The sequence below is a fragment of the Tachysurus vachellii genome, chromosome 3 (assembly GCF_030014155.1).
Source record: "Tachysurus vachellii isolate PV-2020 chromosome 3, HZAU_Pvac_v1, whole genome shotgun sequence".
Classification (NCBI taxonomy): Eukaryota; Metazoa; Chordata; class Actinopteri; order Siluriformes; family Bagridae; genus Tachysurus; species Tachysurus vachellii.
Window position 1 is genome coordinate 23,653,024 of NC_083462.1, and position 27,086 is coordinate 23,680,109.

Consider the following 27,086-nt stretch of genomic DNA (forward strand, 5'->3'; position numbering starts at 1 on the left):
CTCTGTATCACACCTGTCTAGCCAGTTTTCAGTATTTCTTATTCGACAGTCCTAGTGTTAAACTGATAGCTACATATCTTCTGACTATTGATAAAAATGAAACGCACACATGATGCTATGACATGAGCACAATATGCATGAAAAATCACACGTAAGCATTGACTAAAGGTACAGTATGCATTGTATTTCTCTAAAGCAGCAAGGAACTCTACATTACGTTATCCACCGACATGTCATTTTTTTAACATTTGATCAAATTGCAGTAGCAAAACTTAAGCTTCGATACTGTTCAGTAGTCTAAATGTGTCTGAGCTTTTGTAGCTGTAACTATGACAAAAAGTGTTGTAGTAGTTCAGCACATGCTACATTTGGAAGAATTTAAATCTAACAAAAAACGAATTTATAGACACAGCTATAGTGTCAGGAAGAGCTTGGACTTTTTCCCTGCCTGGACACTTATGTTATCCCTTCATTTGGGTCTTTAAAATCTTTGTGAAGACACCCGTTTTTCTGACATACAGTATAGTGAATATCTGGTATCAACCTTTTCTTGTAAAACCCTTCAGGGAAAACATCTCTAACTTCCATAACAGATGTGTATCAGTGCAAACAACCTGATAAATCAGATTAAGCGTTACACTTTCAGGAAATGGTTCTCTATGGTTGTGTGAATAGAGTAGAAATAAAAACGGCACATTTATATCGTATATAGCTTTTTTCTGTGAGGACCTTGTTAACAAATGAATTCATTACGCGTGTAACACTTACAAGCAATTTACTTTTGGTTGTATACTTTTCTCTCCTATATTGATGCTGTAACTCACACCTAATTCTAAAACAAGACAACAAAATGACTTCATTTAAAAAAAATCAATAACTAACGTTGGTTAGATTGTAAGCATTGAAAATCAGTGTTGGCCATTATAAATATAATTTCTTTTTATTTCTTGTAGCCCCAGAAATGTTTGTACAGAACTGCAAATTGCTTTGCTCTCACTAATTTCTCAGCTCTTGCGTATCGTGTAGCTCGACTGTTCATCTAAAACATTACACAACGTAAGCTAGTGCCTCCAGAGGGCCTTGTCATACTTCATGGATCTCTTAACAATGTAGCTCGATATAAGTTTTGCGCACTGAGCTGATGTATTTATCTCAATACCCAGGAGAGTTGCATTACTTTTGAAATTATAGCAAAAAGTTTCAGCAGGCATTGCTTAGATTCTCAACATGTTCCCGTGAACTCCAGGGAAATGGAGACAAAGAAATGGAGGTACAGCTGAATTGTAGACAAACATGTTATAAATCAGAATGAAGTGAAATCATAATCATTATCGTTCACACTCTGTTATAAGGAAATATTTAATATTACCAGACTTTCCTTTTAATTGTTTATTACATTTCTACTTAATTTACTACAGTTTTTGTTTTTCCTACCACATCTGCCACTGCCATTACTTCTTTTCTGTCGAGCTACAAAAAGATCCTCTTCTTAACCTTTTGAAGAGAGAAAAAAACAACAACAGAAAAAAAAAACAACACAATTGTAATCCTAAAGCATGTGAAAAATGGGTGGTAGTGGGGTTCTCAGGAGGCCAGCTGATTATTGTGTCTGTGTTCCACTGGAGGTGGAGAAGAGAAATTAGAGACAGAGCTGTAGGCAGGTTTGGAGGACATGCTGTTCCTTCATAAAGTCGTCTTTTCACTTCCACACTGCCCACTGGTCAAGGGCAACCAGGAACTAGGGAGTATCTATCTCTTTCACGTCGGACGAGCACTCCTACGATGCCAAAAGCTATCAAAGCTTCCCCATCAGCCCTGTTCACCTCTTCACAATGTGTGAAATTTAATTGGACACCTGCATTGGGGAAAAGCACCTGAAATAGCACCAGAAACACACTGTGTAACCAAGAGTTGTGAATGTTTTGCTATTTATTTACTTATTTATTTATTTATTTATTTTATAAAACACAACTGGTGTGCTGGTGGTGGTGGTGGGATATGGCCAGAAGTGAAGTTATTTTTATGACGTTAAAACTGATTATTGTCCAATATCCACACACACAAAATGTTTGGTTTTTCATATAACACTAATTTGGCAATCATTACATCAAAAGAATGACTTACTTTACATTACATGTTATAGAACATCCATGAAACAATATCGTTCCTGTTAGTTCCTGCCATCTCCTGCTGTACAATTTACAGACTATTACAATGTTCTGACACCAGAATCTCCTTCCAGAAGAGATAAATAAATGTCTCTTTACATCAAAACACTGCATATCAGTGACTTTTTTGTTAAATAATTGCATTTTGTAAAGCAATTTATTATTAGGCTTAGATTATGTGGAGTGCTTTGATGTCCACGGATCAGCCCTAACATTAAAACCATATAAAATAACTTTGATTATCTTGTTACAAAGGAAATTGTTAAGGGGTGAGGTACAGTATATTAGGCAGCAAATGAACAAACAGCTATTAAATTTGATGGCAAAATGGGCAACTATAAGGATCTAATGGACAAGGGCCAATTGTGATGGGCCAAAAGTGCTCCAAAAATGGACAACCAGTGAACCAGTGACCGGGTCCAAGGCTCACGGATGTGTGTGGGGAGTAAGAGTTAAATTATCTGCTCCGATCCTACAGAATAGCTACTCTAGCCCAAATTGCTGAAAATGTTAATGCTGACTATGATTAAAAAAAAATGTGTTAAAGCACAAAGGGCATTACAGGCCCTGTCTGATGAATCATGTTTTCTTTATTTACATTATGTGAAATCCCAGGTGTGTGTGCGTGTGTGTTTGTGTCTCATACCTGGTGAAGAGATAGCACTGTAAGAAGAAGGCAAGCTAGGCATTCAGGTGGATATTACATTGACCCTTGCACCTAACATTGTGGCAGACCAGGTACACCACATCATGGCAACTGTATTCCCTTATGGCAGTGGCTATTTTCAGCAGTAAAGTACAATGCCACACTGCAAAAATTGTCCAGGAATGGTTTGAGATGAGAGAGTTCAAGGTGTTGACACGGCCTCCAAATTCCCCAGAACTCAATTTATTCAAACATCTGTGGGATGTGCTGAACAAACAAGTCCGATCCATAGAGAACCCACCTTGCAACTTACAAGACTTAAAGGATCTGCTGCTAACATCTCGGTTTCAGACACCACAGAACACCTCCAAAAGTTTTGTGGAGTCTATGCTCGAGGGGTCAGAGCTGTTTTGGTGGCACAAGGAAACCTACACAATATTAAGCTTGGTGCTCTTATGGTGATGTTTTGCCTGTTCGATGCTTCATGCTTTAGCTTTTACATTTCAGTATGTTTTTTTGATTTACCTCATCCAACAAAATGGAAAATAACAAATGCATGAATCAGTGATTACATACTTTAAGATTTAAAAGCTGAAAGCAATGAATCATACTGTACAAACACAGACCATTACGTTTAAAGCTATGACGATCATTTTATAAGTTTTGAATGTAAAACATATGCTTGTCTGAAACAGCTTTAGTGCTCCACATATTTTCTTTCGCCTTTTGACCCTTGAACAAGGTCTTTGATGATGAGATTCGAGACTGTGTTTGTAATTATACTCTCTTTTAATCGATTAGTTGTGGGAGTTCCTGACCTCGCCATTCTAGACACCAAAGTAGTTTAATTGAGCATAATTCAGCAAACAGTATGAGTGATCAGATTGTTTTGAGTTCAATCAGAGTGTCTTTATGCGTTCTCTTTTTTTTTTTAATTGGAGTGATGCAGTCAAGCACTTTTGATGCACATGCATCACACACAGTATCAGTGCCCAGCATTTGAGAAAATTCAAACTGAAATGTGCAACTGAACCGAACCGAACTTCTCCACGTTCAGACCCATTTTGCTGCCTTTTGAGACATATTCTTCTCACGGCCATGATGATGCTTTGTGAATTATACATTGGCTCTCACATGAGAGTGAAAACAACCTTACGGTAAGAATACAAATGCTACAGGCAGATGCATACCTTGCCTCTCCAGATGATCCACAATCATAATCATTCAGGCATGAAATATTCCCATGTCTACTGTAAACTTGTCTAACAATTAGAGGACATACTATATGAGTTTGACACAACCGGCAAAAGTAATAGTGTATATAAAATAAATAGAAATCTGGGAAAAGCCGGACAAAATAATGTGATTGTAATAAAAATCACGCTTGCCGCAAATGCAGAAATCCATACATAAGAAAGACAATGTGCCTCTGATAATATAAAGCAAAACTTTTCACACTAGCCAAAGACTCAAAAGAAATCAGTTCCTGGGATTCCATCAATGCAATTATTGAATAAATTTTATTAATAACATATTAGGCTCAAATCTCTACAATATTCTAAAGAGTGTTGTTTCTGAATGTTCAAAAAAGAAGACTTGCAAATGATTTATAGCGCCGACATTATTCAAAGGCTTATTTGTTTTCTAGTTGAGGTTTAGCTGAAACCCATTGATTTCCAGGAACCTGTCAAAGAGGCTAATAATTATTAGACCCTAATAATAAATAAAACTCTGGCAATGGTGGCATGTGATTTCTACCCCTGTAAAAAAGAGATCCCCTGACTATGCTTCACAGAAACCTGATTTTCCCCAGACAACCCACAGACACAAACTACTAATATTAGATGATAACATACAGATGAAAACATGCAACTGCAACTGGATATGGATCATAGAAATATAATAGACAATATAGATTATATAGATAAATATTATTAGAGCCCATGATGACATACATGATAGATACACTGTATATGAGTTTTTTTACAACACAAACAGTGTTCTGTTTGTGGCTAAAGACAGCAAGATTTAGGACTGCTGAATATACAGGAACCGCCAAGAGCCATGGAGCGGAACAGAAGACCAGCATCATTTGTCACACAATTGACAAAGGAATATTCTACGTATGACTGCCATCAAACTCACACTGATAAAACTGTGTGGCCTCAAGAATAGTACAGTCCCTGAAAAACCTCAAATCTTGAGGGCTTTTTCACATTAGAATGTGCATGCTAGGTTTTTAATCTATTTTGACGTTGATGTCCATAGAGAGAAGCGAGTCCTCTCTGTTCTCTTTTTCCTGCTTTCACTCTGATACTGTAACTTTGATGTAAGAGAACATGTTTATAGAAGTGAAGCAGTGTTCATAGCCTTTTAGAGACCTGCTCATAAGAAACTTTTAATCATTTGATTATGATGTTAACTTCAAAGGATGCAGGAGATGATGAATAATAAAAATTAAACAATAACGATCCCAGAGTCTGTCACTTCTTCCCGGTGAGCTTTAGATAAAACCAGACCCAAATGCAGGATGTTCTCCATGCTTTTTATAACATAACAAAACCAGAAACGTTACACAACATAATCCAAGTCAATGAAGCGTGACATACAACCCCTGGCAAAAAGTATGGAATCACCCCTCTAAGATGATGTTCATTCAAATGTTTAATTGTGTAGAAAAAAAAACAAGCACATATATGCCACAAAACAAATTTCACTCAACAATCCAAACGTCTGGCTGTATAAAACACTTAAAAAAAAAAAAACAAAGAAAGAACTATAGTCAATTACAACTGTTTTTACAGATCAAACAGAGGAAGAAAAAAATATGGAATCACACAAATCTGAGGAAAATTATATGGAAATCACCAAATAAAAACACTACTAGTACTTTGTTGCACCACCTCTGGCTTTTATAACAGCTTGAATTCTCTGAGGCATGGATTTAACTAATGACAAACAGTATACTTCATCAATCTGTCCCCAGCTTTGTCTTATTGCAGTTGCCAGATCAGCTTTGCAGGTTGGAGCCTTGTCATGGACCATTTTCTTTAATTTCCACCACAGATTTTCAATTGGATTGAGGTCTGGACTATTTGCAGGCCATGCCATTGACATATGTCTTTCCTGTAGGAATGTTTTCACAGATTTTGCCCTATGGCACGATGCATTATCATCCTGAAAAATGATGCTACCATGTAAATCCCATTTCTTTTAGGCGATTTCTTACAGTCCGGTCACAGACATTGACTCCACTTTTTGCCCATTTGTTCCTCATTTGTTTTGTTGTGCATTTTCTGTTTTCAAGGCATATTGCTTTAAGTTTTCTGTCTTGGCGCTTTGATGTCTTTCTTGGTCTACCAGTACGCTTCCCTTTTACAACCTTTCCATTTGATTTGTACTTGGTCCAGATTTTAGACACAGCTGATTAGGAACAACCAACATCTTTTGCAAAGTTCCGTGAATATCCGAGAAGTTTGATAATCCTCTCCTTTGTTTCAACTGACATCACTCGTGTTGGAGCCATGAGTTATGTCAATCTTCTTGGTTCAACACATCACTAATGTGTGCAAGCACTCTTTTTTAACTGCAGACTAATTAGCAGTTGTAATCAGATACAGGTGTTTGTTTTACAAATGCAAAGTGAATGGTGATTCCATATCATTTTCCTCAGATTTGTGTGATTCCATATTTTTTTCTCTGTTTGATCTGTAAAAACAGTTGTAATTGACTATAGTTATCTTTCTTTGTTTTTTTTTTTAAGTGTTTAATACAGCCAGAAGCAGTTTGGATTGTTGAGTGAAAATTGAGTTGAGTACACGATTAAACATTTGAATGAACATCTTCTGAGAGGGGTGATTCCATACTTTTTGCCAGGGGTTGTACAACAATGAGAAACAAAGTCTGATACAACAAGCAGGTATAACTAGAGGAACACATTAGGGATAACAAGACACAGGTGGTAAAACCCATGACCTTGAAGGAGCAGAAAGACCTACCAGCACACCCTCTGGTGGTCTGGCCAGGAATAATCCCAGAAGTTCCTGACACTATCCCAGAAACTGAGATCCCAGGCTTGTTTTAAAGCAGACATAAATAACTTTTGGGGAATGTGAAATTAAATGTGAAAATGCTCACAACCTTTTTTCATTTCTCTAGTGTTTTTGTTTTTGCTTCATGAGCTGTGACCCAGGGAAGAGTAATAGGAATTGGCATTTGCAGGCATCCCGCATGGTTAACCTCCATTTACAATGCCACTTGTATGACATTGCCTTCACAAAGCACTGCCTAAGGTTTTGACATCATGACATGTGACATGTGTGTACGCACATCACTGTATGATGTACAAGACTGTAAAATTCACCTCAAATACAACCTGACAGCTTTGACTCGGAATCACTATTCCAGGAATTTCATGGAAGCTTACGCTTTTAGCTTTTAGTGTAAAAACATCAAGAGTGATTTCTCCCTGCAGATTTATTTTCTCTATTGCCATTTTTAACAGATAACAAAAAAAAAAAATACGATTTTATTTTAAGTTTCTTGCACATTATTATTCATTCTCAAAATGAAACTGGATGCCATTGGTCTATGTAATCCTATACAACTAAAAAATATAACAAGAGGAAGATGATGTATATGAGTGACCTGCTTCTGCTTATCAGTGCAATTGTGACTTGTGAATTTGAATCTAATTCTCCATAGTCCTGTACATTTTATTTGTGATTTCACACGTGAATGAATGGAAAGATCACATTCCTGCCTTTTATTTATTGTTTGTTTCTCATAACACTGATAGGAACAAATTCTTCATTAAGTACATTCTTTTTCTAATAAGCACAAAAGCTGTTCCACATACAGCACTATGAGTGCATAAAAAACACACACTCTACAGTATATGCATCTGCATATGTCATGGGATCCTGTAAATGAATATGTCAGGCATAGCAGGAAACCATTTTTATAACCCAGAATGCAGGCACTGCTTTTTTGCCTGTCAGTATAATTGGACAAGAGAAGTCACCAAGTCATATTATAGCCTTTTTTTTGTTGTTCTTATCAAGTTTCCGCTGCAACAAATTGACTTCCTCTTTCAGTCTGGGATGAGTTTATCACCAAAGGAACAATAAGTATTAAGCAGAGTTAAAGCACCGAAATATATCAGTTCAGCCTGTCACTGCATTGTAATTTCCTGTCATGCCATTGCCAAGAGTGTTGTGGCTCACAGGGTTCTGCATACATCTGAGGCACATACACATGCTGTGAGAGCAAAGCTGGCTAACATCAGAGAGGACTGGCTTACAGACAAGTTACTAAGGTGCTCTCAATGGTGCCTCCCTATGCCAGCTGTGTGCTATTATTTGTGCTAGTGTTGCATGTATTAAGCAATTCATCTAAGAAAAGACTTCATGTGCCATGAAAAAGCCTCTACTGGTGGCAAATTTTTTACAGCATCGTTGGAGCTTACTACTTAAATAAACGTTCTTTGAATAAATTTCAGACATTGTGATTTTCTGACTAAAATTAGATTTATTTTTACAAGTGTTCAAGTACTTACTATCATCTTAGTGGTTGGCATGTGTGCCTCGCACCTCTGGAGTTTGGGGTTTTGATTCATGCCTCTGCCCTGTGTGAAGAGAGTTTTCATGTTCTTCCTGCTTTGGGGGTTTCCTCTGGTACAGATTCCTCCCTCATTCCAAAGACATGTGTTATATGCTGATTGGCATCTCTATTTTTTTTTATAATGTGTACAGGAGTTTGTGTGTGATTGTGCCCTGCAATGGATTGGCCACAAGTTAGACTCCAGGTTCCCAGTGACCTTGTACATGAAAAATAGTAAAAAAAAAAATGAAAGAATGAATGAATGAATGAATGAATGAGTTAATGAACATCTAACTCTATTTAATGGGAATGTTTAAGCCTTAATGTCTCCTACATAAACCCTTTATGAGAACTGCACCTATAGTAAATATCTTCCTCTACTTTTGGCTTTTCCTGTTAGGGGTCACCACAGTGAATCATCTGTTTTCACCTAACTCTATCCTCAGCATCTTCTACTCTCGCACCAATTAACTTCATGTCCTCTTTTAACACATCCATAGCTCTCCTCTTTGGCCTTCCTCTTGACCTCTTACCTGGCAGCTCCATCTCCAACATCCTTCTACCAATATAACCATCACCCTCCTCTGTACATGTCCAAACCATCTCAATCTAGGCAAGTTTGACAAGGCAAGTTTATTTGTATAGCAAATTTCATACACAGAGGTCATTCAAAGTGCTTTACATAGAAATTAGAAAACAGTTTATAAGAGAGAAAAAAAATATATGTAAAATAAGAGACACACAATAAAATCATAATAAAAACAAAGAACAATTAAAAAAAATAAATGTGATTTTGATAAAAATATTTTAAAATATGTTAAAAAGAATAAAACAGGAGTAAAAGTGATTTGGATAAAAAGTGCAGTCAGTGTGAAGCAGCACAGTGCTCAGTGATCTATCCTCTCTGACCTTGTCCCCAAAACAGCCAACCCGAGTCGTCCCTCTGATCTGCTCGTTCCTAATCCTGTCCATCCTCGTCACTCCTAAAGAGAACCTCAACATCCTCATCTCTAATACCTCCATCTCTGCCTCCTGTCTTTTCCTCACTGCTACAGTCTCTAACCCATACAGCATAGCTGGTCTCACTGCTGTCTTGTACACCTTTCCTTTAAACCCAAGTAAATTTTTATAATGACATAAATATTCATACCTGTCAAGCTTCACAGTTTACACACATTGCCCACAAAGACTCAAATTTTTATTGCCATTAATTGCAAACCAACAAAACAAATTGTTTCACAAAAATATTGGCACTCACTGGACTCGGTGAACCTTTTAGCTCCACCAAGTATAACTGGTCAATTCTGCTCACAAGCTACACAGCTTTACAATACAGAATACAGTACAACGTGAAATGATTGACAAATACTCACTCACTCACTCACTCACTCACTCACTCACTCATTCACTCACTCACATCTGTATGTCTAATGACGTAGGTATTAGAAACAAATTCTATAAATATATTTACCATTCTCTCTTGCATCCTGAGTAGCTATTACATAAAATTTCATTTCATGCAGTGTAAAATTCACTACTCATTTATCTTTATTATGATAGAAAGCCTGAATAACTGAAGTAGAGGAGTAAAATTAAATAAACTTCAGTTTTTCTTATTTAATATACCTTTAGTACATACTGTATGTTCACATATGTATTTGTAATTATAATCAAAGTTTTTGAATACAAAATTAAAAAAAGAGGAAAAAAGTTTATGAAAAATACATATTAATGTACACTGTCACCTGCTGACTTTATTAAGAAATAAATGACTTTGTTTGGAAAGACAGCAATCATGGTAAAGGTGAAAGAGTTTCCAGACGTTATCAGGAACAACATTATAAAAATATGCTGGAAGGAACTAGTTGCAGAGCCATAGCAACAACCATAAACATCCCTGTCTGTACAACTAAGTCGATAACATGTAGGTGGAAAGTTCATAGAAACACAACTAAGAGAGGAAGGAGAGCAGTCAGTTGAAGAGATGCAGTATGACCTGAAGCAACATGAACAACAGTTACACAGAAAACATATGCAGTGAACTGAACATCTTCATTCCTGCATCCAACATAAAACAGAGGTACAGTCATGCATGAAATATAGCTGAGTTACACATACACATACATAAAATATGAAAGTGGATACATCATGATATTGTGCTGCTTCTCTGCTAACGGCACTGGGTTATTACTGGGAGAACAACCCTAAAAAAAAACCCAGCCAAAAAAAAAAAATACAAGATTGGTTTCTATTGTGTTTTCAAAACATGGCCAAACATTTTTTTGGAGGATTTTAGAATTGCGAGTCCACCAGAATTATTCTACTAATATCTGAATAATGCAAAACAATTTTACAAAGAGGAATGTTCTAGAACTGAACCACAATGCTGTTAAAAATTAAATTACTTGTAACCTTAGATGACTCAAAGCTTTAATTGCCAATGGTTTGTAGCAAAGTAATAATGTTGTTGATTTGTGATGTTTAAATACTTTTTCCCCACTTAAGTTCTGAGTTTTTACACCAGACTTTGTGTAAGCTTATGAACACATACTTTTCTGTTCACATTTATAAATACAAAGTCAAAAGACTTATACAAAAGACCTAGAAATATTCACAGAAAGTATGTAAAATATTATCTTTTTCAGAGGTCAGTGGACCGGAACATCTGGTAAGAAGATCTTCATTGTGATTATATGGCCAACTGGGAGAGATTGTGAGTGAGCGTAATTCTAAATGTCAAAACAAGGAAAAAAAGGCCTCCAAAAGTAGCTGTATCTGTGTCCCTTCTGTGGGCTCAAATCAACCCAGCAAGTAGAGCCAAGAGGAGTGTGATTCCACAAAACCAGGAGTCCAGGAATCATCATATTTAGACATTTCCTAACTGCAACCCCTTTCCTAGGCCTATCTTGTCGGCTGAGATCCAGGCTGTACCTGTTCCATCCCTAAGCTCTAGGCCTGATCGCCCATGAAAACCCTGCACAAGCACTTGCTGGGTCACCAGCTCCTCTGGTTACATGTGACCCTAGAAACTGGCTCCAGCTGAGTCTCTTGGCCTTAAAATGATTTCTTTAGGTGTGGCGTCTCTCTTCATACTGTTAACCCTAAAATCATATTTTCTTCTGCCTGGCAGCACACCAAATAACCCGTAGTGCCTCTGCTTCTGCCAGCTTCTGCGCCTAGCTTTGAATGATGTCATTATTAATTTTAGTAACCTTGTTTGAACCATTTTTTTTGTTCTGGGTCTGAGATAGTTTTGCTTCTGTGCCTGTTTCTGAAGATGCTTCTGAATGTCTAGCTCTGTCTTTCTGGTGCTTCTAGTTTGAACTCACTTGCCTGCTTCAATCTGACTTTGAGATTTAGACATTTTCCAGTGGGTAAGTTCTATAGCTTGTCTCAGTGCTACTTAATCACATATTTTATCCTTTGTGACTGTTTAAGCCCATTCTGAAACAGCCCTATATGCAATATTGATTGATGCCTTTGATTATGAACCTAAGTGAGATTATATACTGTATGTAGATCATAAGCTTCAGCTTTAGGCTTTGATTACAGCTGGAATTACCTCAGACTTCATTTTTCTCTTTATCTTACATCACAATTATAGTTCATTACTTATTTTTTAATTATATAACTCAGTCTTGGTCTGTGCTCATATATCCAGCACAGGCTCTGACATAAGCAACCCAAAGCAGTGTCTGACCATGTCCCTATCTCATCTCCTGTCTCTAATCCTGTATCACATATCTTATAACATTCCAGTGTCAGATGCATCCCCTAGCCTTTCTTTGTGTCAAGTTTACCCTCTAAGTCTACATTTAATTTGGTTCCTGACATCTCTGAGCTATTCCCAGTGTCAGTACCAGCTACAGGATTTCCATAGCAGCAGTCCCTGAGTCTTCCTCATTTCAGTCTAGGTCCCTCAGTACCTATAGCCACCCCGATTGCAAGCACCAGCATCAGCCCCTGTGTTAACCCCAGCAGTAACCCCCAGTTTTTATGACTGTCCTTGCAACATTCCCTGTCCCTGCTACCAGCTCCAATCCCCAAGATTTCCCTGGCATCAGCACCAGCTGGAGGTTTACCAAGGCATTAGCCAAAGGAACAGGGTTATCCGTAGCATCAGCCCTGGTTACCAGCATCAGTCCAGTCCTTGAGTCTTTCAAAACATCAGCCCTGGAATAATCTGAGATCAAATATAGATGGGAACATTGTTATTCTCATCAGTCCTATCTGTTGCTCACATCACATTTAGCATCTTTAAACACACATTCATTCTCAGAGACGAAGGAGAACAGCAGATTTTTAAATCTGCTCAAAAATCCCTTTATTGAAACATCTCATTTAATGTGACTGACTGTATCTCAATTCATCAATATACAATCATGAAATCTTCCGAAACACTAAAAGAAAATCCTCTTACATTTAATCTAAATTAACACAGCTAACAAGATCATCAGTTCGCTCAGCAGCCACAGGCCTATCATTAGGCAAATTCTCTGATCTGCTACCAAACAGATGTAATGGCACTTACATAGCAACATGAGCTGGCACAAAAGTGCTCCTCTGATGATCCTCTAACGAGCTGCTGTTCAACGTGGGTTGAGGGTGCAAGTGACCAGCAAGAATTTACTGATTTGATACATATGAGAAATGTATTTTCCACTCATCTGCACAGAAAATACTTTATTTATTATTAAAGCCGGACAAAAAATGTTTCCCTTTTTTATTTTGATGCTGAACTTGCTCTGGCTATACAGTACCTTGTAGAATCAATCCTAATGTGTGGCTATGAATGCATATTATTTTGAAAATTGCTTGGTGGATTTTGGGCACAAAATATTCTAGATGCATTATTGGTGACAATTGTCTGTGGGCCTTTGACAGACATTTTGTATGGTATATGGATTAGCTTTGATTGACAGTGCACGCTGTTCAGATGGGCATTGAGATGCATTAGCATTCAGTGACATTTTCTCATGTGCTTAGGAAACAGGATCCGCCGTGTAAATGGAACGCCATCACCAACCACAGCAAGGGAAAAAAGGGGACAAAATGCAAGAGAAAATGACATTGCATACTGGATAGGCTACTACAAGTGCATGTTAATGGGGCTCAGGAGGTCAGCTTTAGATCAACTTAAATACGAACTGAGCGAGATAAGAGAGAAGGGTGTGAAGAGGTGACAAAGAGTGAGGACTTTAAAGTAAAGTTTAAGGAAAGCAGTTATCAGTGGGATAACTGATAACTTCTCACAATGTATAGAAACTGAAACCAAAAACGTTTAGTCAAAGGCAAAAGGATTTAATGATGCTGTAGTCCTTCGATGTAAGAACCAACAGAAATACTCACATAAACACTCAGAAAAAAAATCCAGGCCTGTAAGCGTAGAAATACTTACTTTTTCCCCAAAATGGAGATAGAAAGGATTTTCATGCTTACCTGCACAGATTTTTAGGGTCTCATATTCATTCATGGGGGCACGGTGGCTTAGTGGTTAGCACGTTCGCCTCACACCTCCAGGGTCGGGGTTCGATTCCCGCCTCCACCTTGTGTGTGTGGAGTTTGCATGTTCTCCCCGTGCCTCGGGGGTTTCCTCCGGGTACTCCGGAGTGCCAACCCATCGCATTGGCATCTCTGATAAATTGTCCCTTGTGTGATTGCGTGAGTGAATGAGAGTGTGTGTGTGCCCTGCGATGGGTTGGCACTCCGTCCAGGGTGTATCCTGCCTTGATGCCTGATGACGCCTGAGATAGGCACAGGCTCCCCGTGACCCGAGATAGTTCGGATAAGTGGTAGAAGATGAATGAATGAATTTTCATTCACACACACACACACTCTCATTCACTCACGCAATCACACACTAGGGACAATTTTCCAGAGATGCCAATCAACCTACTATGCATGTCTTTGGACTGGGGGAGGAAACCGGAGTACCCGGAGGAAACCCCCGAGGCACGGGGAGAACATGCAAACTCCACACACACAAGGTGGAGGCGGGAATCGAACCCCGACCCTGGAGGTGTGAGGCAAACGTGCTAACCACTAAGCCACCGTGCCCCCTAGGGTCTCATATTGATTATTAAAATTCATTAAAATGCAAATGAACTTTAAAATTACACAGGCATACAAAACCTCAAGGTGTCTGTAGGAAGAAGGAAGACAGACCTGCATCTTATGAAACAAAGCAAATCTCATGATTCTTGAGGCTTTTGCAACTAACAACAAGAAGCACTAACTCACTCACTCAGTCTGTCTGTCTTTCTGTCTGTCTGTGATATATAAAAGTCTACACACCCCTATTAAAATGGCAGATTTTTGTAAAGAATATGAAAATAAGAACAAATCATTTCATACCTTTTTGCTCACTTAATATGATATTACATCATGTGAAAACAAATTTATTTTTTACAATAACCTGTTTGCGTAAATGTGCACACCTATTTATAACTAGGGTTGTGGCTGATGAATGCTCCAGACACATTCAATTTTCTGTTCAAAAGCATACATTTCTGTGGGATTTCTTCACATTTTCTTGGTTTCATCTGACATGGACCGCAAAGAGTTTTTGAGGCATGCATGCATGGTTTTTCACAATGAAAAACCATATTAAGAGGCATATGAAAATCTTAACACTATAAAGGCCACATCATAAAAGGAGCTGTAGGAATATCTGAAGTACTGCTTACTCTGCATTTAACACCAGTCTCTGTTGGCCAAGTTCACAGAAAACATTGAATCTCACCAGAAACTATATGCCAAAATGTGCTATGGTCTGATGAAGCCTATTCTCAAAGGTATAATGATTTTATCATTCCAAAAGGTATGCTTGGTGCTCATCATACGCATAGTGGTGGTAGCATCATGCTTTAGGGCTGCTTTTCTTCAGTCAGACCGAGGCTTTTGTTTTTATTTTAGTGGTGTACACACTTATGCAACTGCACTGCTGTAAGTTTTTTCCTTTTTCTACTTAAAAAGGTGGTTTGTCTTTCACATTTATTTAGGTTGAAATTTCACCCAGAGTGGGGGAAAGGTTCTGACAAATTTACAGCATTTGGTAGACGACCTTATCCATAGAGACCGACATTTTTATACAGCTGAGCCATTGAGGGTTAAAGGCCTTGCTCAAAGGCCCAAAAGTGGCAGCTTGGTGGACCTGGGAGTCAAACACTCTGACCTTCCAATCGGTAGTCCAACACCTTAAACACTAGGCTACCACATCCTACATATTTCATCTATCATCATGTCAAGTGTTTTAATTTATCTTCTCTTCAAATATAATGGGCAACCGAATGAACGTGCAGGCGATGTAGCGATGTTCCTATTTAAAGGTCCAGACTTCATATAAAAGCAGTCTTCATTTTTGTTTGTAATATTTTCACACATACATAAACTGCAGTTGTAAAATGTCTATACACTATTAAATATCTAATCTCACAGCTTTTAAGCAAACATAATGCAACACTCTACAGAAACCCCAAGACGCTTAGCTTTTCTAAAAATGAGAACAGGATATTTGCCATAAACCATTAGCACGTCAGTGTCTCACCAGCATGAGTCCATATAACACCAGTAGCACCCAATATATGGGCTGTTTCTCACCTGAACAGACATGGTGCATATCTGTGAAAAGATGGAACTATGGAACAAATACCACTGAGCCACAGGGACTTGCAGTTCATCACCACACAGAGGAGAATAAAAGAGTTTGTACAAAAGTAGCCTTCTTTTTTCCTGAAAAACAGTCACTAGGACAGAAAATAGTTCAGTAACCTGAACAGAATATGATCTGGTCTCTGGTGTTAAGCAGGAAAGCACATACACTCACAAGAGCACTTCAGTATATCATTCATATATCAGACAGGACTTATTAGCTTGCATATAAGTAGTAAATTATGCAGTTATTAGGCAACATTATCAGCTTATAATTGTTTCATTTAGCATTTGTATAGATTTTCTTACTTTATATAGTTACGTGGTTATCCTTAAGTCTGGGAATATATATTATCCTTTAATCCAATGTATTACCGGTACATTTTTCACCCTAAAAGTTTATACACAATGTTTATACACCATGTGGTTTAATTTTTTGGTGGCGTCTTCTGCAACACACAAAATTATCTGGAAATGTATTAATTTATTTATTTTGTATAACTGATTATAGCCATCCTAGTATCTTCCAAATATCTATGCATCCATCCATGCATCTATCCATCCATGCATATCCATCTTCTACACTGCTTATACAGTACTACTGGGTCTTAGGGAGCCTGGAGTCTATCCCAGAAGAGTCAAGGTACTAAGGAGGGTATATACTGTACAGTATGCCAGTCTATTGCAGGGCACACTCACACACACACACACACCCACACACACACCCACACACACACACTCACACACGCACACGCACACGCACACATACACACACACCCACACGCACACGCACACGCACACACACACACACCCACACACACACACACGCACACGCACATGCACACGCACACACACACACACACAGACAATTTAGAGATGCCAATCAGCCTACAATGCAGGTGTTTGGACTGGGAAAGGAAACCAGAGTATGTGGAAGAAACCCTTATAGCATGGGGATAACTCTATATGCAAACTCAACACATACATGGTAGAGGTGTGCTCAGATATTTTTTAACCTGATATAAATTTTTTAAATACCGAATGTGTTGCACTATAAAATATATTTTGTTCTAAACATATCCAAACATGAAAACATGACCAGTATCAATATGTGTATAAGTATAAATACAAGCCTGGATGTGCTGTTATAGAAAAATAATCAATTTCTGGTGTTCTTCTCACATCCTGAAGTGTTTTATTACCTACATTTACCTTGTTTTTATTTCATGAATTAAAGCACATTCAGCCTGCACGGTTCTAGAAACAACAGTTATTAAAGATAAGCACTAATATAGGGAAATAATATCATTAAACAAAACACTTTTAATCTGTTGCCAAGTAACTGCTGAATGCACTACTTTAATGCACACGTATCACTTATAAATTAGTCTGATTTTGACACACTAAAGTTTCTCTTTTACAAACAGCATCAAGCACAGGAACAAACACACGGATAAACGTCCGAGGTTCACCAACACAAGTCATCAACACAAACAAAAACAACATTTTTTTTTTTTGTGAAAGAACATTTTTCAAACGCTGATGTAAAATACCTGCTTTTTTTTATTATTGTTTTATCATTAGTTGTAGGGATGGCACAAAGAATCAGTGATAAATCCAAAGAAATACAGTGAAAGGAAGCCTAAACAGAGCACAAAGCAGAGTACAATGATGGTGTGTCAGTACAGGAATTGGACTAGACTCATACACTCATTCATGGAAACTTTTCATTTAATCATTTGTAATATGTTCAGAGAGGCTACCAAAGTGGAAGCAATAGAGGACCAGCTTCTACTATCAATATTAATTGCTGTGAAATAGCATTATTTACTAGATGTGAGCCACAGAATTGAAATCATATTATTTTTAAAAGCCCTTGTGTTAATGACAGATATATTAAGCTATTAACACACCTTGGTATCCTTAGGTGAAGTAATGCGCTACATACTGTACAGTGTTTTGTAACCAGGTGTTCAGGGGAAAAAAGCAAGCTACTGTATGAAGTGATGAGCTGAGATAAATCAGTGAAGGCCAAAAAGGCAAAATATCTCATCTCGAATCTAAATTAAATACATAAGGAGAAAAGCTTAAGAACCTCGCAAACATTTCAACTCTGGTGCGGTACAAATTAGCCAATGGAGTTCCTGTAGCTACTGGGTGCATTTTGCATAATTATGAAGATCAACTGTGAATCTGGACCATAATTTGAAGTGTATTTTAAATGGGATTGTGCAAGCAACATTGAGGTAACAGGTGTCTGGACTACAGTCTTGGATCAGATTTGAGCTTGAGGTTTTACAAGCAATAACTAATCCATATCTTGGCAAACTTCTTCTTCCATATGCTCTGGCTTTTACACTTCATTAGACCGGTATGGCCCATAACACTTTTTCTTTCCTCCATGAATTTTGAAATGGACTTTTATTCATAAAATTAAACAATCTGTAATTTTTACATTTATTTGTACACATATATACATCAAACACCATACCAAATAGGTAGCTGATAGTAGACATGATTAAGCTCTTTAATTATTAAATGTATGTATGGATTATAGAAAGGAAAGGCCATGTAGGAAAGCTGTTTATACAATGAATACAATTAAAATGAGCAAAGGAGTAACACGTTGCCAAAATACTGCAGAAATACTGAGAGCTAAGAGGTTTAGATTATAGTAAGGAATTAAAACCAATTACTCAATTCATTTCAATCTGTAGTTAACACAACTGTTTGTTTTGTCATTTGCTTGGCTATAAAAAGGCTAAGTACATTTTATTGCCTTGAAAGCATATGTTATTAGGGTGTCATTTTGTCAGTTAAGTGGTTCTACATTTTAATAGTTTTTATCTGATGCTTAAAAAAAAGTGCAAATTGACCTGAGCTCTAAAATGGCCTGCACAAGCCATCAGCTAAAGGTTATAGCTTAATATTATTCTTAGTCCCTGATCTATTTGTATGAGTATGAGGATATTTATTTTGATTTAGACTACAGAGCACTACTGTAAGTTGCTCTGGATAAGGGCATCTGTCGAATTGTGTAAAAGTAAATAAAATCCTGTGTCCTGTAATGACAGTCAGTCATTGTGCTCTGGTTTGGTCACATTATCAACATGTATTGTATCTGGTTCCTAGCACACCTATATTACACTGCATATACCAGGACATATATGTGACCGACAACTAACAAAACCAAGACTATGAAGGTCTCAAGTGATCTCAGAACCTTTTGTCCAGTAGTTTGTCTCTGCATTCGAATCCTCCCTCTGTACCGATGGACAATGAAAGCCAAGATGGAAGGTTTAAAACAGGCCTCTTTTAAGACATACCGATGACCAAATACTAGTAATATTTTGAATGTGAGTAATAAAAAGGGTTCTTCTGGTAAGACAAGAGGAAATTCAATTAGAAAATTACATCCTCAAATTTCATATTCTTGGCTTTGCAAATAGAAAGTCACATACATGAATTAAAACTGCCTTTTTAATGTGGAACCTTAAATATTGTGCTTCCTGTATTCATACATAAACATTTCATATAAACCTTGATTAACAGAGCTTCTTTACATATACAGGTTTGTTTACATTTACCAAACCAACTTATTCAATAAGTTCCAACCATTTTGATATTTTCAGCAATGCAAGGGAGACAACAAGAATTAAAGAAAGCTAAAAGTCATAACAGCATTAACAGAAAAATAAGAAACAAGACACAGCTCCTCAAAACATTATTCATAACCAACAATATACGGAAATGTTCTTTTCTTTCTTTCATCCTGTCTTTCTCTTTCTTTCCTTTTTTTTTTTTAGAATGTTTTTAAAAACCAGCTGGTTATGGTTACTTTCAGGTAAATTTCTTCCACAGTTTTTTTTTCACAGTTTGTGTAAAATCAGAGAAACATTCTTGCTAGTGTAATAAAATATTTTATTATTAATATCATCTTTTTTTTTCTTTCAGAATGCACACTGTTCAATAGAAATGGCAGAGGTGTGGGTAGGGATAGTAGGCCTTAACCTGCGCAGGCTCTGCCACCTGCTTTCACCTCCATGGTGTTGTGTTTATTTCTTACTGTTCTAAGGCCCACTTGATGAGAGTCTGTGTAAAGCAATGACATGGCAGGCTGACTATGTCTCCATGTACCTTTCCAACCAGCATCGCAGTAGCCTTCCAGTTCTGAAGACAGCAGAACAGCAAAGTGACACTGAGCACAGTCAAAGATGTTTTTGCTCTTCTGGTAGAGAACATAGTTACCTGTGTTTCGTATGGAACTTTGCTAAATCTGCAAATTACAGGCAGGTCTTTGTGCTGACTTCTGGGACCATCTTCTACCTCCACCGCCATTCAAATCAGCACTTGAAGGAGCAAAATAATCATACAAAATAGCCCAACGGTGACGTTAGAAATTTTGCTTCTTCTGAAGCATTTCTGAAATTCTAGAAATTCTGCTTATTGACGCGTTTGGTGTTAACGGCCAGGATCGCAATTCTGCTCATAATCTGAAGGCACTTTGTATTTCATGGCAGAAAGTGGCTCCAATGTTGTTAATGTTCTTGCCAAAGAGAAAATCTGAGCATTTTCTTAACCTGTTCTTGTATTCCTCCATGGCCTTCCACCTCAGGCATATGCACTTCTTCTTCTCTTCACTCTCTTCTGCCCTCCTTCATCAGGTGCTCATTAGCTCCTTTGTCCTGGTCTCCTACCCTTGGCCTGCCACTAGGGGATGTGAGCACAGTGTTGAAAATCAAAACAGGCCGCTACCCAGGTTGGGATATAAAGCAGATATGAGTATATTTTTTTCCCCCATAGTTTTTCATATGTATTCTAAAGCACCAAGCCAAAAGAAGGTTAAATCATGTGTGTGTACTGTATGAGGGCTGAATGTGGAGAAAAAAAGCTTATAAGATCTAAATATACAATGAAGGACAGGGAGGATGAGACACTGAAAGGTGTTCATAGTAAAGAGCTGGTGGAGACTGCCATCACTTGTCATTTCCCCACCTTTATAATGAGTTTTTTTTTAACTGCCAGCTGGCAAAGTTGTCCTTGTGCTTTACAAACTGTCCTTAGATCTGCGTGGGAGCCCCTCACATGAGCCCTGACTCATGCTACTCCATCAGTAAGCTGCTCTCCTCCAAGTCCTTGGGAGCATCTTACAGCAAAATAGTTTGCAGATTGTAGATAGATACATCAAATCCTTATTACTTTTTTTGTCTTTTTTTTGTTTGTTTTTCCATTTTTCATGATTTTATGTCTGATAATCCATATTGAGACAGTGCTGTTTCCCTCTCAGTCATCTGAAAATGTGAATCTTTGGTGATTATATTGAGGGTACGGGATTGCGGCCTCAGACAGTGCCACCAGTCTCCACCTAGCGAGGTGGTCACCTAAGACCTGGAAACAGTGTAAAAGCCAGGGCGGGGCATAGCGGCCATATATGTGTCACTTGGAACGAAGCCTTAGATCTGATATCTGATGAAAAGAGAAGAAAGCAGGAGAAGGAAGAGGTTAACACTTTTTTTTTTTAAAGGAGATTTAAAAGGACTTAAATAGAGAAATATATTTTTCTTGAACAATTTCAAATTCTAAAACATATATTTAGAGATATTCATGACATTCATTATGTCCTGTATTATTATAAACATTTCCTGCTATGACAAGTATATCGATGAAATGATAAAGATTCCTCTTCCAGCAAATACATAAATGAGGCAGATTTGTCTGGGTTTTTTTTTTAAGAAAAGAAAAGACATTTAGCCACATGGATTTCAGAAAAAGTTCAAACTGAGAAGAACAAAATCCTAATTTCCCTTTCAATAGCTTAATCAATTCCAGACCATTACTTTGTCTCGTCTTCCATTTTATTGCTCCGTTTGTCTGCAAGTGCAATTACAGATCTTCAACAGCTACGACTAATTCTATCATTCACACACTAAAGCAATTCTAAACCATCACTAAAGCAATGTCTCTTTCATACGTACGATTAGATGGAGGGTCAGGACACTCCCCCTCTTCTAGAGTGACATCATCAATTGCAATGTCCCCCTCGATCCCTGGACCTCGGATGCCTTCAAAGATCACCTTTGTAAAGGCAAAAACAAGATGCAGCAAACTGATGTACCTTATAAAGTAACATTTATTAAAAATAAAGTAGGGTTTAAGTTAGAGATGCACTGATACTAGTACTCTGATTCCTGGCATCTGCTTCCATGTGATACTGTGTACAGTAAGCTTTATTTGCTCTTATAGTAAGGAAGAGAGACAAAACAATATGATCTGGTTGTAATGTATTTCATGGCATCGATTCAAATCAAAGCAGACTGTGAACTATGCTCTAAAAAATCTCAAGAGATAGAAGTACAGCATCTTCCTACAGGTGAACTGATTACATGAGAACAATCCTAGCAGCCTAATGTATGAACACACAAGCATGCGCTTTTCAGAGGCACCATTAAAACCAGGGAAACATATACAGAGCAAATAAATATTATTATCACCCATGATTGTTTCATAATAAGCAATGTACCAACTTATGCACCATTATCAGTGTGGATGAGTACCAAAAAACTGAACTAGTACTCAGACTGGAACAAATATCCCAGCAAAGTTTCAATGCATCTGTAGATCTCTTTCGATGTAAATCTAATTCTTTTTATTATAAATTTAAATAATAATTGATGTTTTTTTAAAAATATATTCCATTCACTTTAATTCATGCTAGAAAGAATGCACACAATCCACAATTGCAAAATTCCAGTGTATATCAAAATATCTACCTGCAGATAACTAACTTTATATAGTCATACATAGCACCATGTTGTAGATTTCATTGCATTAGTTATACCAAGGCATTAACATGGAAGTTAGCATTATCAGGAGAACTAGCAGCTAAGCAGCAATTTACTTGACTTCTATTACTGTTTCTATTATTTAACCTGAACCAGGATCCTAAGGCAGGTTTTTCCTGAATATATTAGCGTGAAACTCATACTGATGTAAAACATTTGCAGTGTGTTCATTATGTTCATAATAATTTTATGAAATATAAAATATGTATATGGCTTGAAATATGACCTTGAATGGCTTGAATGACAAAATTAAATTTAATTCTATTTTATTTGTTTAGTGCTTCTAACAATACAACTGTAACAAAGCAGCTTTACAGACATATCTAAATCCAGGATATCTATTTTACATGTGTATATCTGTGACCACTGTACATCATACATATCTACAGCTTTAATCTATCAACATTTAATCGTGTTCATATAGTTAATCTGTACAGAATTTTCAGTTTGAGTCTGTAAATAATTTGAGTTACATGTATGTAAATTTGTTCTTTCCTATTTGTGAAATTTGTAAGTTTATTGTCATGTTATGCTTGTGCTGCTATTTAAGCCTTAGATCTAATCCTCCCTGTTTCTACTGTTAGGGATTTATAAAGAACTCTCTACTCATTGAAAAAACTCTCTACACTACTACTCTACTCTACTCTACTCTACTGTACCATAGTGGACTACCTCTACTCTATTCTACTGTACTAAACTGTACCATACTTTTCTCTATTCTACTTCACCATACTGTACTACACTCTACTCTATTCTACTAGACCATACTGGACTACACTCTACTCTATTCTACTTCACCATACTGTACTATACGCTACTATATTCTATTGGACCATACTGTACTCTACACTATGCTATTCTACTGTACAATACTGTGCTATACTCTATTCTACTGGACCATACTCTACTATACTCTACTCTATTTTACTAGACCATACTGTACTACACTCTACTCTATTCTACTAGACCATACTGTACTACACTCTACTCTATTCTACTAGACCATACTGGACTACACTCTACTCTATACTACTTCACCATACTGTACTATATGCTACTCTATTTTACTAGACCATACTGGACTACACTCTACTCTATTCTACTAGACCATACTGGACTACACTCTACTCTATTCTACTTCACCATACTGTACTATACGCTACTATATTCTATTGGACCATACTGTACTCTACACTATGCTATTGTACTGTACAATACTGTGCTATACTCTATTCTACTGGACCATACTCTACTATACTCTACTCTATTCTACTGCACCATAGTGGACTACACTCTACTTTATACTTATACATGATACTGTGTTACGCTCTACTCTTTTCTACTGTACCATACTGTAATATATTTTACTCTATTCTGCTAGACCATACTGGACTACACACTACGCTATTCTACTGTACAATACTGTGCTCTACACTATTCTACAGGAATACTATACAATACTATACTATACAATACTCTAATCCTATACTCTAATCTATTCTACTTTACCATACTGTAATATACTTTACTCTATTTTACTGGCCCATACTGTACTCTACACTACTCTATTCTACTTTACCATACTGTACTCTACACTACTCTATGCTACTTTACCATACTGTACTCTACACTACTCTATGCTACTTTACCATACTGTACTCTACTCTATGCTACTTTACCATACTGTACTCTACTCTATTCTACTTTACCATACTGAACTCTACACTACTCTATTCTACTTTACCATACTGAACTCTACACTACTCTATTCTACTTTACCATACTGAACTCTACACTACTCTATTCTACTTTACCATACTGAACTCTACACTACTCTATTCTACTTTACCATACTGAACTCTACACTACTCTATTCTACTTTACCATACTGAACTCTACACTACTCTATTCTACTTTACCATACTGAACTCTACACTACTCTTTGCTACTTTACCATACTGTACTCTACACTACTCTATTCTACTTTACCATACTGTACTCTACACTACTCTATTCTACTTTACCATACTGTACTCTACACTACTCTATGCTACTTTACCATACTGTACTCTACTCTATGCTACTTTACCATACTGTACGCTACACTACTCTATGCTACTTTACCATACTGTACTCTACACTCCTATTCTACTCTACTTTATGATACTCTATTCTACTCTATTTTGCACTATTCTTCCTGACATTACTTTCAAATCTGTATTAATAAATGTATCCCTAATGAAGTAGAGGTGCGACCCCTGCGATGATACTGTATAAGGAAGAAACCTTGAGAGGAATCAGACACAAAAAGAAACCCATCCTCATCCTCAAAATAAATAAATCCACACTCCATTGCTGTGCATATCCAAAAGAAAAGCTTTCCGCAAGCTCTGTTAGAATCATGTTCTCATTGAATTTATGTATGTTAAACATGAAATCAGTTTTAATATTGTTATTGTAGCAACAGAAATGATGGCTACTTGCGAGCTTCAGAGCTTGCGAAGCCATAACGCCAAACAAATGCCAAAAATAGTGATTACGTCTGCAGTAACCTGTGCAAAAAACATCTTGAGTACAGTATATCTCACTCAAACCTAAAGGCTTATTGTCCCTGCCTTTGCTTGACACTTCTGCCAGTCTGAGCTTTACTGTCCCTGTGGGCACAACATTGCATTTACAGTGCTGTTTTTTTGGACAGCTTGTAGGATCCTGTGACTTGATCGCCAGGATTGTTGAAGTAGATACAGCCTGGAGTTGCACTAATGGCCACAATTTCATTATAGATTAATGGAAACGGTGAAGTATTTATAAATAAGGTAATACAGACAGTTTTCTTAGTTTGAATTAAATTGAATTAAAGTGGTGTCCAAATAAACTCATAGCAAGCATCAGAAGGATGAAAACATCATATATAACAAAGCAACATGCGATTGAACACTTTGTGTATCTGCACTGTGACAAACACAAAAATACAACATGAAGACCTTGTTGTCTTGCTAAATCTTTGCTGAAGCTACAGAAAATTAAGTTAGGACACTTTTCATTAGGAACTAGGATTTTCTCAAGTTAGAATGCTAGCTTGCACTTCCACATTTATTATGCAGAGTTAAAATAATAACTTTTATTATTATATTTATATATTATAATAACAGTTATTGTCCTAACTTATAGATTGTTACTGAAACAATCATGGTTAATAAATATATAAGATAGAATTTCAAAGTTACATAATCAGGATGTTTCTGTAATAAGGGTTCTGAGGACCAAAACCACAAAATATTTCAGTTACTGATGTGCTGTAGTAATCAAAAATATGATGATAGGATGATCAGAGTGACATTTTGACACTGATCACACAGAAAAATAATCTTTCACTACTGGATACATTGCATTAAACAAGCAAACATGAATGTTTTAAACCTGATGTGCTTCTGGTACATTTAAGAAATATGGAACATGAGCACCCTAGGAATCTTACCCCATGATTTTAGTTAATATAAATTAAATGAAGCTGCTCATGCTGCTGATCAGTCAGTGTGTTACCTGAAAGGAGGAGGTGGGGTGGATGCTGATTTTGGCCTGTTTCCACCGATCGCCCTGATTCCCACTGAGTGACCAGACTGGACCAGCATCCGAGGTAGCTTGACCTTTCTGCTTCATAAACGCATTCAGAGTGCCTGAAGAGAGGTAGATACAATGCAAGTCATTTAAAAAGTATAATGTCACACACAATCTGCATAATTAAGTCCCTAGCCATTAACTGACAATGACAAATGACATTAGTCTTAATCTAACAATATAAAATATAAAAAAAACAAAAAAAAAAACACAACCTTATGCAATATTCATCATTGCACTTTGCAGTGTTATGCACTGTGGAATACACAATGATGCACTATAGAATTTCTATACATCTCACTTCCTACAAAGTGCTCTTCTTTTCATTCTGCAAACACCTCCGTTCTCATTACTTTGCATTTGCAATGAGTGAGAGAGAGAGAAAGTGAGAGAGAGAGAGAGAGAGAGAGAGAGAGAGAGAGAGTGAGAGAGAGAGAGAGAGAGAGAGAGAGAAACTGACAGAGAGAGCAAAAGAGTGAGACAGAGAGTGAAAGACAGAGACAGAGAAAGTGTGTGTGTGTGTGTGAGAGAGAGAGAGATAGAGAGAGAGAGAGAGAGAAC

The 27,086-nt window shown here is 37.1% G+C and overlaps 1 protein-coding gene across 1 annotated transcript in view; it reads right to left on the reverse strand.

Moving 5' to 3' along the window:
* Positions 1 to 17,580: 17,580 nt before the first annotated feature.
* Positions 17,581 to 27,086, reverse strand: part of mdga2a (MAM domain containing glycosylphosphatidylinositol anchor 2a) — a 190,406-nt gene continuing 180,900 nt past the window's right edge. Inside the window, exons 15-17 of the mRNA XM_060866341.1 lie at positions 26,451 to 26,584; positions 22,041 to 22,140; positions 17,581 to 21,531 (exon numbers count right to left, since the gene is read on the reverse strand). Of these exons, the coding sequence (XP_060722324.1) occupies positions 21,443 to 21,531; positions 22,041 to 22,140; positions 26,451 to 26,584 (323 nt within the window). The 3' untranslated portion in view covers positions 17,581 to 21,442. The remainder of the gene's footprint in view (positions 21,532 to 22,040; positions 22,141 to 26,450; positions 26,585 to 27,086) is intronic.